The sequence below is a fragment of the Bison bison genome, unplaced genomic scaffold (genome assembly GCF_000754665.1).
Source record: "Bison bison bison isolate TAMUID 2011002044 unplaced genomic scaffold, Bison_UMD1.0 scf7180017864456, whole genome shotgun sequence".
NCBI lineage: Eukaryota > Metazoa > Chordata > Mammalia > Artiodactyla > Bovidae > Bison > Bison bison.
In genome coordinates this window covers 30,252,579-30,265,257 of record NW_011495018.1, presented here as the reverse complement: position 1 = coordinate 30,265,257, position 12,679 = coordinate 30,252,579, and the positions used below count along the sequence as shown (strand labels likewise).

At 43.8% G+C, this 12,679-nt stretch overlaps 1 protein-coding gene across 2 annotated transcripts in view; it reads right to left on the bottom strand.

The window, feature by feature from the left end:
• Window positions 1-390: 390 nt before the first annotated feature.
• The window catches only part of DNMBP (dynamin binding protein), a 117,720-nt gene continuing 105,431 nt past the window's right edge, over window positions 391-12,679 (bottom strand). For both annotated transcript variants that reach the window (XM_010859537.1, XM_010859538.1), the window contains 6 exons: window positions 10,278-10,406; window positions 8,181-8,513; window positions 7,649-7,828; window positions 6,028-6,226; window positions 3,321-3,862; window positions 391-2,105 (listed from right to left, as the gene is read on the bottom strand). In XM_010859537.1, coding sequence (XP_010857839.1) covers window positions 1,920-2,105; window positions 3,321-3,862; window positions 6,028-6,226; window positions 7,649-7,828; window positions 8,181-8,513; window positions 10,278-10,406 — 1,569 coding nt within the window. In that variant the 3' untranslated portion in view covers window positions 391-1,919. The remainder of the gene's footprint in view (window positions 2,106-3,320; window positions 3,863-6,027; window positions 6,227-7,648; window positions 7,829-8,180; window positions 8,514-10,277; window positions 10,407-12,679) is intronic.

Genomic DNA, 12,679 nt, shown 5'->3' with positions numbered 1-12,679 from the left:
CAGTGCTCCTGCTACTTCTCCCCGTCCCCGCCCCCCCCCCCCCCCCCCCACACCCAACCTGGCTTGAGCTGCGGTCTGTTAGTTCAGCACAAGTGCATCAGTTTCCATATCTGTAATGGCTGCGAAATACTTACCTCTTAGAATTCCCAGCTCTTCTGTTTTGCTAGGATTTTACTGCACGAAATGGCTTAAAATGCAGCATGGACATATTTTAAGTATAGACTGTTTCTGCTGAAATCATTATTTAAAAAGGAATTCCTGACCTGAGTTTCTTCACTTAGCCTCTCCCATTTCTTGAAATCTAAGCATCAATGAATCGTCAAGAAGGTACCCCCAGAAACATGAGAAGGTTCAAGCTAAACCAGGAAGAAAGTCAAGAAAACATACTTATGGCCCTTAAAATGCTTTTATTTATAAAATAACTACTTAAATATAAACATCTCTAGATATAAACACTATTCATGAGACTCTTGCGTTGCTGCCTTCTGATTGACCAGCAGACCCCGGGGTGGCCAAGGATCCCCCGGGTGTCTCCTGACTCATCAAGACTTTAAGGTGAAGGTGCATTTAGAGGAGCAAGGGCTGTAAGCTGTTCTTCATGCCCTTTCTTGCAAGACAAAATTCTTGATTTCCTGTTCCAAGGCAGGCTTTCAATCTGGGGCAGACCTTAAGAATAAGAGCCCTGCTCACATACAAACTTCAGGGGGGATCTTAGTGTTAGGATCAGTAAACATCTTCCTGAGGTGGAGGAGGTACAAGCAGGCACTTTAGATTCTGTTTGGCTTAGACCATGGTCTCTGAAGCAGGGGGGCTGATGAAACAGAAAATGCTTATTTCCAAGTCTAGGATAAGCTACCTCTGGACTGTTTACCCAGATTCAAATGAGATAAACATGCGTTACGTTCTCTTCATCTGTGGACAGTAGTGTGGAGGAAGGGGAGAGGCATCCAGTCTCCCTCTGGGCTTGACTGGCTTCAGCCCATTGCAGAATGAATCCCCCGCAGGGAACAGTGGGAGCGCCGATTCCATTCTCCCAAGAAAGTCTATCAGCTATTGATTGAGCTTCAGGAAAGAAGCCAGAAAACATCATCATACACAGACCGTATAGAGATGGTGTCAGCAAGGTGTGGACAATAGCACCTAATGGGAAGAGAACCTTTCATATGAAGGTTCAGAGGAAAGGAATATTCTAAACATTTTTAAAAGGAGAAAGAAGTACTAGGTTGGCCAGAAAGTTCGTCTGGGATTTTCCATTAGATCTTACAGAAAAACCCAAATGAACGTTTTTAGCTGACTCAATAGTTGAATTTTGCCCAATCTGGAAATGTGGCGAAATAAATAAGAAAAAGATTACAGATGGCAGTGTTTTAGGTATGTTTAGAAATAAGGGGTGTGTGTGCAAATATGTGCCAGACACTGAGGTTTTAAAACACCAGATTTGGTACAATGTTGACGAACTTCTTGCCACATGCAGAGGCGCAGCCTGAAAGGGCTCCCAGAGAATTCATCCAAGTTGGTTTCCGGTCAGTTGATCATGGAGCATGGGGCCACCCCACTCAATATGGCACAACCAACATCAACTTCTTCTAATGCTACAGCACAGCTTCTAGCATATATTGGATACTGGTCTTCTGATTAGAAATTTCTCATTTCCAAAGGCTGACCCCAGGACTTGCTTCTCTTTTCACGGTCACTGAATCACTTGTTAAGCACCCGGGTCCATTTCAAATTCTAGAGATTCTAGTGAGCATCAAGGTTGACAACCCAATCGAAGAGAACAAGACTTATGCCTCACTGTGCCACGGTTAAGCAATGTGGCAGGGCCAGTGTCTCAGGAGCAGGAGCCCTCTTGGCGGATACCAGAACCCTTCAGCAGAAGGAAGTGAAGGCAGCAAGGTTGAGTGGGAAGCAGAACAGGCTCAGGTGTACTCAGCTTTGCGGATATAATTGGATGGAACGTAACCCTTTTTCCCATTGACTTCAGCTAACCACCATTCTGTATTTCCTGTAACATCTTTAAACTCTAGGATCTTGAGTCTCTGATTGGCTGACACACTCAGCTCATTTGGGTTCCGTGCCTTGAAGGTATAGACAGCAAAATAGACCTGTGAGAGGGAGAGAAAGTGAGTTAGGAAATGGGAAACATCTGAGAGCAAAGCTACCCAACAGAACTTCCCAGGGTGATGGGTACCGTCTGTATCTGGACCATCCAATATGGCAGCCCCTAGACACACAGCCATTGAGCACTTGAAATAACAGCTAGTGAGATGAAAGAACTTAAATTTTAACTTTACCTAACTTAAATAGCTATATATGGCTGATGGCTACCATAATGAATAGGACAGCTTTAAAGAAAACCAAAATTCACTTAACTCTTTCAGAGTTGCCTTAAAAAGGGAAAAAAGCTTCAGTCAGTATGGAAGATGGATGAGACATAAGGATGCTCTTTCATACTCCTAACACAGAAATTCTGTATTCAAAAATCTTTACAAAACAACAAAAAAACCACATCTAATCCCAAAGAAAGAAAGGATACTCACTAGGTGCCCATAACAGGGCTAGCATGCAAAGCGAGGGTGGTGGTCAGTGATCAGGAGGAGGAATCGTGAGGCCCGCAGGGGCAAAGAGATGAACACACACCCAAGGGTGCTCAAGGACTGGAGCTGGTGAGGCTAGAACTGAGATCCTTGCACAAAGTCAGAATCTCAGAAAGGGCCACTTCCTGGTCCATTTCCACCAGCCCGCTGGTGGGTGCAGAGCTGGGATGCGTGTCCTGGGCTTGTCAGAGCCACAAAGAGCTCACCGACAAAGGTAAGACACACTTGGAGACTCACTGCTGCAAGTGAGCTGAGGGATTCCTCAACTGTGGATGTGAAAGTGGCTTTAAAATATGCAGGTTTAAAATGTTTATGATACAAAGGGGCCATTACAAAAAGAATAGGAAAAACTGAAACAGAATCAGAATTCTATTCCCGAATTCTAGAAATTTAGTTACTTGAATGAGAAACTCAGTAGATGAGTTAAACAGCAGACTTTATACCAATGGAAGAATCAGTGCACTGGAAGAGTATGAAAAGCTTCATGGTAACAGCCGGTAAACGCTCCACAAAACTACAGCCTGTGAAGTCAGCCACCCAAGGTCCAGAAGGGTGGAGCTGCCCACTCTCACAGCAGTGAGCTTCTGGAAATCCTTTATGGATTTATCTGTGGGCCCATCTCCAGGGTCAGCCCCCCAGGCCGGTGAGGCCTCGCCCACTCCTGAGAACTCATCCCCTGCATCCACAAGCCCCGCAGTAACCATGGAAACCGGGCGCACTCACCTGGTTGCCTTCAGCCTCGCTACTCTCTGGCTGCTCATGTCTGTCGTCCAGAAACAGTGCTGTTCTTGCGCCTGCTTTTACGAGGTCTCGACTCTGCCCGTTACGCCCTGACACGGAGGAACCAGCCATTTCTGGATGCCTGGGGTTTCGGGAGTTCCTCAGGGTAGGGGCAGGCTGGTGAAGGTCTCTGACCGCATCGCCCGAGTCCCAAGGCCTGTGCTGGGAGGGGGAGTCTGGGTCCGACGGGCATCTGGAAGGACTGCCCTCTGAGTTCAAGGAGGCACTGAGAGTTCCTTGGTCAAATTCTGTCTGGGAAGATGCATCTGGAGGCTGTTTCTGGCAAGGCCCTGAGCTAAAGGACACAGCCATGCTGCTGGGGTTGAAGGTCAAGGTGCCGCCGCTGTTCTGCCGCTGCGGGAACCGGGGGGAGGAGCTGCCGTGCTCCGACTCAGTGGAGGAGTGGCTGCCCACGGAGGCGTCGGAGTGGCTGCGGCGCGCGTTGTAGGGCTTCAGGAAGGAGCTGTACACAAAGCCCTTGGTGACTGCCGGGAGGAAAAACAAACACCAAGAGCTTTTCGTGGGAGGAGCCGGGAGGAAATCAACAGAGGAGAAACTATGGCTTACGGTCAATACTGAGAGGGAATATGTCAGGAGACAAAGAGAAGACACCATCCCATCCCAGGGCGCAAGGCGGATGGCAGAGATGAGACGCTGTGGCTGTTGGCCCAACAGGTGAGTGACAAGGGGATTTGCTGAGAATTGAGAGACAGTAATAAAAATGACCACACGCCTGAGCATGAGCAGATGAAGACATTTTAACAAGAGCGCCAAACCGTGGGAGCAAAGGCTAAGGGGAAGACTTCACTAAGGATGTGTTCAAGTCCATAGAGTGTGGTTAAAAGGGATTTAAAAACCATCCTCAGCCTGACAGAGCCCCTCCCATATGCCTCCCTGCCCTCTCCACTCCTGGTTTAGGAATGTGGTGGGAATACTGAGAACTAGAGTAGGAAACTGCTTATATTAGTTAGAATACACATCTAACACGTGTTCATGTCAATAAATTACCTAAGATGAGGACAGAGAGGGCCCTCAGCTAAAACCTTAAGCACGAATTAGAAACTGAGATCTCTGACCTATAGGAAAAACTGCTATAATACTGAATAAGAAAGAATTATCTGTTAGGCAGGGACCTGGAGTATGTAACCTCCACTTGAGCAAGGGTCATCTCTGTCTTGATTGTCAGTGTGTTTCCTGGAACCAAAAAAAAGCCAGCTTGCATGTGTTCTCTTTTCTGAGTGATGGTGAGAAGTCCCCTAGGCAGACAGCAAGGGGTGGAGGGTCTAAGAGCTGATCCTGATGCTGTGGGCTTCCTGCTACCACTTTAGTCATCAGGACTGTGGAGCTAGGAACCCAAGGACAGGGTAGCTCAAACAGTCTGAATCTTCACTAAGAGGACATCGGTCTATCAGTGGCTCTCACCTGCCATCGCCCTGGGCGCCCCTTCCTTTGTCCTGCCTTTCCCAGTTCAATCTTTATTATTTTGGGTAAGCGGAATAGGGAGCTGGGGAAGGAGAAAAAAAATCCACAAGACACTTTTAAAGAAACTGAGAAATATTAAAATTTTCAGTTCTCATGGTATGAATACAGGTGTTTATTACAGAGGACATAATCCTTCTCTAAAACACTTGGGGCCAGATGTATTATGGAATTCAGATTTGGAGATTTAGAACTGGGTCAACACCCCATAGTCAAACCCATTCAGGTTTCTGTAGCAAAACATGACTAGTCACACCAAAAGGGAAAAAGTAAGGATCATAAACAGCCTCTCATCATCTGTTCAGGTTTTGTCACCAAGTAAGTTCAGATCACGGCAGGTTTGGGCAAATTAGTTCTTTAAAAAAAAAACCCTTCTGATTTTCAAAGCTTTTCAGATTTTGGAACTGTGGAAAAAGAATCATGGATTGGCATTATTCTTTGTATTTTACAAAAAAATTCTGTACCCCTTCCCCACCCCAACTCCCACCAGAAAGAAGGGGAAAAAAAAGCTGTGAGCTGTTTTTAAAGTCATTTCCTAAATAGTCATGAGGTAAAATTATGTTTGGGGGGGCGTGGGGAGGGGGCAAAAAAACCCTATCTTACAAGTTTTAAATTCGTATGTTCACAAAACACATGTAAAGAACTTATGGTTCACTCAGCGATGGAGAGGGCAAAGGACCCTTCAGGCAGGATTCACTGCCTGTAAAGGTGAAACAAGGTGTCTTGCAAGTGAAGTAATTCCAGAGTCTTCTCTGGAATTTTAAAAAAAAAATCAAAAACTGGTTTTGTTCTGTAATGACTTGAGCATTAGATGGAGAAAACTTTTAAGGTTATTTTCCCTTTAATCAAAGACTCATATTTTCTGCTGGCCTACACAGGATTCAGGCACAGCCCAAATCACTCTTTTCCTCATTTAGAGTCATGGTAATCTGTGTCTGGGCTTCCCTGGTGGCTCAGCAGTAAAGAATTTGCCAATGCTGCCAATGCTGGAGACACAGGTTCGGTCCCTGGGAAGGTCCCCTGGAGGAGGGCATGGCAACCCACTCTAGTATTCTTGCCTGGAGAATCCCATGGACAGAGGAGCCTGGCAGGCTACAGTCCATGGGGTTGCAAAAAATCAAGACACAACTTAGCGACTAGACAACAACAATCTGTCCTCTACTGTTCTTACCTCCGTTGTCAATCAGCCAGCGGTTCTGACTGCCCATGGGGTCCTTCTTCTTGATCACACCCACCAGGTCACCTTCCAAAAGTGAGACATCCAGGTCCTGGGCTGCATTGAAGTTCCGTTCTGCCTGGAAGAGCTTTTCAGGGGGATACCTTGCCAGGAGTGAGGCTCGAAGTTCTTCCGACTGGAGCATATAACTTGGCTGAAAGGCAATATAAGAGATACCATCATCTAAACCCCTCCGTGGCTGTTACCCCAGCAGTTGTATGTAATCACGTATGTTGTCAGTCTCAGAAACGGAGGCAATTACAGCCAGCTGCTCCCAGCTCCTATCACATGCTTCTCCACTGAGTCAGCCTGTGTGGCTGGGGAAAAACCATAGTCTCTTAGGTCATGTTTTGGTGCCTTTACAGCTAGAGTAAAAAAATTTAACACATCCTTAGTTTTAGCTCTGTTATCCTATGATAAAAATATGTGGTTAAACTGCCACCTAAAGAATCAAAATATCTAAGTAATATGAGTAGGTCTCCTTGTATTCTGCTATATGATTCTAAACAACTGAGACTTTCCTTATCTTGGCTTCTCATCTTTAAAAACAAATAATATTCATAAAATAAGAAAAAGTAAAGTGACAAAAAATGTGATACCCTTTTTTTAAGATCACTGGAGATGGAAATGGCAACCCACTCCAGTATTCTTGCCTAGAGAATCCAATGGACAGAGAAGCCTGGCAGGCTATAGTCCATGGAGTCGCAAAGAGTTGGACACGACTGAGTGACTATCACTCACTTTAAAATCATATAAAAATTTTTTAAATTAACTTATTTTTTAATTGAAAGATAATTGCTCTACAGTCTACAGGATTATATGGGACAAAAATACTGAAGCACAGACAGATCAGCAGTCTTGTAGATTATGACCCCATATGGCTTACCCTACTTTTCAGAATGTGGAAGAATTGAGTTCAAAATGAAAATAACTCCAGGTAAAAAGTGATCAGCCAATAACTGTTTGGCAGTTGATATATCAGATGATAACTTTTCCAATACATGATCAAAAATAGGGAGCCTGGCAGAATTAACATATCCTTAAACCAGTTACCTTAATTGACTGATCAAAGTATTAATATTAATCCTTTATTAACTCCTTTCACTGTAGAGACTAGGCCCAAGAATGCTCTGCAGAGGGCATTTGAAGTCTGTATCAGCTGGCACACTGCTGGTGCCTAGTGATAGTAAGTAAAGAAAGAATGAACACATGACAGATTTGAACTCAATAACCTTTGTTCTCCAATTATTATAAAATATTTAAATTCATTAAATTGTTAATTGGTAGAGACAGAGCTGAGTCAATCAATAACGTTGATGATAGCTTACTCGAATAATGGTTACCATGTGCCAGGCCAACACCTAAGTGCTCTACATACTTTAACTCATTTAAATCGCAAAACAACCCTATGATGTAGCTAGAACGATTGGTGGTGCTTTAGACATGAGGAAACTGAGGCATGTGCTCAAGGACACAGAGTGAGTCACTGTCAGAACTGAGATCTGAACCGAGCGGTCTTGCTCAGGAGTTCACACCTTAACCACCAGGCCATATGAGTGTCGCTGGTTCCACTCACCATGCCGAGGAGCGGCTTTCGGGTGGACTGGCGGTCCATGGTTTTCCTCTCAAATGGTCTCTTGGTGGTGGGAAGAGACTCTGGGAAGAAGGTGAAAACCTGGAGCTGCTGCAGGACCCTGCTGTGCTCCTCATGGAAGATGGCAATCAGGTTCCCCTCCCTGCCGGTGACTTTGAGTAGCTGGAGTCCATGCACAACAACAGAGACAGAGGGGAGAAAAGAACACACGTAAAAGACCCCAGGACAGGCACAGTCTCCTTGAAACTCCTCAAGTGTGAGCCACCAACACTGTAGCCAGGGGGCCACAGGCCCAGCTCCTCCAGGGTAGCTCAGTGTGGAAAGAGACCATTCAAGGCCATGGGATTTCCAGCACTGTCAAGGCATCAAGAATTCCAGTTCCCCATGGGCTTGACCCAAGTGACATAGTTAACCTGCCTAGCTTAATAATAGCTTGACAACCCTGACATGTATTCCCAAAAAAACTTGGGGGGAACCTGGGAGTCCCCTCCTCCATGGGGAGGGAGGGTCTCACCGAGAGCAGTGGCTTCAGCTGCTCCAGCGCCTGACGCACAAAGTCACAGTGGGCCTCAGCGTAGCCGTGCACGCAGTTGCTGAAGAGGCCCTGCGCGTACTGGTGGAACTTGGGCAGCTCATCTAGCAGCTGGGCATTCAGGGCCTCATAGTTGTTCCGAGCCGACTGCAGCTCCTCCAGGGTTTTCTTGTCTTTCAGCTTCTCTGCCCGTTCTGTACAGTTATAGAAGTCCAGAAGCTTATCAAAGCGTTTTTGCACCAGCTTGTGGGGTCCTGTGAACATGCTCAGTAACTGATTCAGGGGAGAGATGACCAGCCGCTCTGTCCTCTCTTTCTGTGAAAATGAGAAAGGCACGGTGTTCAGTCTCAAATTTGTTGTTCTTAGAATACTCTCCAGGTGGCTTTTGTTACATCCTGCACCACCTGCTTTGCTCCAAGCTAAACCTGTGCAGATCCAACAGTGTTCTGCCTACCTGATACCAGATGTCTGCACACAAAGCTTCTCAGCTTGCAACTCTTCACCCAACAATCTGCACACACCAAAGAGTATGCAAAACAGCTACACAGCTGTTGACAAATGCTTAACTACATTAACTTGATGTTGCATTATAACCCAGATGTGACCACCTGTCTGGTATCACTTATGTGTACATGTCTACACATAACCTGAATTTAACTTAAGGTTTAATTGTTAAAAATAGAATTACCATATGATCCAGCAATCCCACTCCTGGGCAAATATCCAGACAAAACTAGGATTCAGAAAGATGCGTGCATCCTCATGTATTCATAGCAGCACTATTCACAACAGCCAAGACATGGACACAAGCTTAATGCCCTTCGATAGATGACGGGATAAAGAAAACGTGGTACACAACACAGTGGAATACTGCTCAACCGTTAAAAACGAACAATGCTATTTGCAGCAGCGTGGATGGACCCAGATATTATCACACTAAGTCAGGAGGACAAACACTGTATCATACCACTTATATGTGGAGTCTAAAACAGGACACAAATGAGCCTATCTAGGACACAAAACAACATCAGAGACATAGAGAACAGACTGGTAATTGCCAAGGCAGAAGGGGGTGGAAGAGGGAAGACATGGAAGTTTGGGATTAGCAGATGCAAACTGGTATATATAGAATGGATAAACAACAAGCTCCTACTGTACAGCACAGGGAACTGTATTCAGTATCCTGTGAGAAACCGTAATGGAAAAGAATATGAAAAAGACTAAATACACACACACACACATAACTGAGTAACTTTCCTGTACAGAAGTAATTAACACAGCATTGTAAGTCAACCATAAGTCAATAAAAAATAAAAAGATTTAGTTGTTACATAAATCTGCGGTAGACAAACTTTCACACACCCATCATATCTTCTACTCATAACTACTTAATAATAATCTGTTTTCACTTTTCAAAGATTTTTGCCTAATTCTAAAGGGATAGATATCAAGGGCATAATATGGATACAAAAAGAACATAAATAGGTACTTAGTAAACTTTAACGAAGATGCTACAGTCAGAATACCTGTAAGCTTCCCAACTATCATGTTTTCTTAGCCTCAAGCATCCAGAGACCTCCAAGATCCTAGCAAAGCCCATCCATTTCTACTCAGGATATCTCTCTCTCTCTCCATTTAGAGTTTCCCAAGCAATCTGACATTTAGTAGTCTTTATAAAGTAGTTTGTGCCATTTCAAAGATCTACTTGTTAAACTATTAACTGTGCCAAAATATTCCTTTTAAAATCATTAATCCTTTAGTTGTTTTCTTTTGGTCAGTTATCAACAGTGATACCAGATTAAATTTCCTAGTTTTCCTTTGTCGCCTGAAATTGGGCTGGTCACTAACTATTAAAAAAAAATCTCTTTGCATACATGCAGGTCCTACTTGTCCTTTTAGCTGACTGACTGAATGCCACATTCTGAATATAAAATCCTGATATAATTTAACTACAGGGCACAAGGACTCCTGGTCCATGGAAGCACGTCTCTACGGCATGAACTTCGCCAAGAGCTGGATGTTAGATAGAACCCTGGGAAAAGGGCCGATGCAAGCAAAGTGGGCTGAAGAGTCACTTACAAAGTTTGTGAAGAGCTGGTCACTGATGTAGCGATGCACCTTCTCGAACTGTTCCAAGTCTCTGTGTCCCTTCTCCATGCACACGTCCCACATGCTCACGGCAGCCACCACCTTCACACATGCTGATTCCTGCGGCCAAGTACAAACACGGGTAAGACCAGACAGAACTTCCGGCCTCCATCATCCACCCTAGATGGCAGTTAGCAATGGGAACCAAACTGACCTGCCTGTCCAAGGGCTGTCACCCACTGCTGTGGAGACAAGCCTTTTAAGACCTGGGGGCTCCAGTGTACACTTGCTATGTATTTAGAAAACATGGGGGGCGGGGGGGATGGTCAATAGGGAGACAACAAAATTAGAGGAACTGTAGGGAAGAGTCCTAAGGCAAGGGAAATATACTTGGTCAAATCTCTCACTTTAAGCCAGTGTGCTCCTGAAAAGTCTTATAAGCCCTGATCTTTAATCAAATTTTTATTCATTTTTTTTGGCCCCCTGCAGCATGCAGAATCTTAGTTCCTCAATCAGAGATGGAACTCATAGCCCCTGCAATGGACGCACAGAGTCTTAATTACTGGACTGCCAGGGAAGTACCCTTAATCACAATTTTAAAATGAGGAGAGTTTGCTATTTAAAAAAAATGTAGGAAGCATATCAAAAAGTGGGGATTACTCAATAAATGCTAATGACAACTAGATAAAAAGCAAAAAGCTGGATTCCTACCTCAAACCTTATGTGCTAATGTGAATTTCAGCTAGATTTATGACTTTAATATAAAATGATAAAAGTACTGAAACATAGGAGATCTTTTAAAAATTTTCTTGGGATGGAAAAGCCCTTTTAAAGTATGACACAGAATGAAGAGGCCATAAAAGTTCTATTAGATTACACAAAAATAAAACTCTTCTACACACAGAAAAATCTTAAGCAAATTCAAAAGTCAACAAACGGGGGTGTGTGTGTGGTATTTGTAAACCATCATCTCAAATAAAAGGCTATTTCCTCCAACATATACAAAAGTACTATAAGTCAATAAGAAAAGAACATTAAATCAATAAATAAGTGCGTCCAGAATGTAAATTGATACAGCCACTGTTGAGAACAGTGTGAAAGTGCTAGTCACTCAGTGTGTCTGACTTTTTCCCACCCTGTAGACTGTAGCCTGCCAGGCTCTTCTCTCCATGGGATTCTCCAGGCAAGAACACTGGAGTGGGTAGTCATTCCCTTATCCAGGGGATCTTCCCAACCCAGGGATCAAACCCAAGTGTCCTGCACTGCAGGCAGATTCTCTATCATCTCAGCTACCAGGGAAACCCGAGAGAACAGCATGGAAGTTCTTTAAAAGACTAAAACCAAAATTACTAAATGACCCATGAATCCCATTCTTGGGCATATTCTCAGAGAAAACCACAATTCAAAAACATACACACAACTCAGTATTCATTGTAGCATTATTTACAATAGCTGGAACATGGAACTAACCTAAATATCCACCAATAGGGGAATGATAAAAAAAAATGTGGTGTATGAAAACACACAATGGAATATTACTATATTACTCAGCCATGAAAAGGCACAAAACTGTCATGTGCAGAGACATGGAGAGACCTAGAGACTATCCATCCGGAGTGTGCTTAGTCGCTCAGTCATATCTGACTCTTTGTGACCCCATGGACTGTAGCCCACCAGGCTCCTCTTTCCATGGGGATTCTCCAGGCAAGAATACTGGAGTGGGTTGCCATTTCCTCCACACACAGTGAAATAAGTAAAAAACTGAAAAACAAGCATCATATATTAACACATACATGTGGAATCTAGAAAAACAGTATAGATGAATTGATTTGTAAAGAAGAAATAGAGACACAGATACAGAGAACAAATGTGTGAATACCAAGCCGGGAAGGAGAATGGGATTTACATATACACTACTATGTATAAAACAGATAACTAATGAGAACTGACTGTATACAGTCAGGGAACTGCACTCAATGCTCCGTGGTGACCTAAATGGGAACGAAATCCAAGGAAGAGGGGATACACATATACATGTAGCTGAATTACTTTGCTGTACAGGAGAAACGAACACAACGCTGGAAAGCAACTATACTGCAATAGATAACTAATAATTAGTAGATAACTAATGATAAACAAATAAATAATAGAAATGCCCTCAAATACACCCAAATCACAGAAAAAGAAATATAATGACTTAATGACTTAAGTCAACAGTATGTGAACCAGGAACTTCCAGATGTACAAGCTGAATTTAGAAAAGTCAGAGGAATCAGAGATCAAACTGCCAACATCCACAGCATCACAGAAAAAGAGAATTTCAGAAAAACATCTACTTCTGCTTCATTGATTACACTAAAGTCTTTGACCGTGTGGATCACAACAAACTGGAA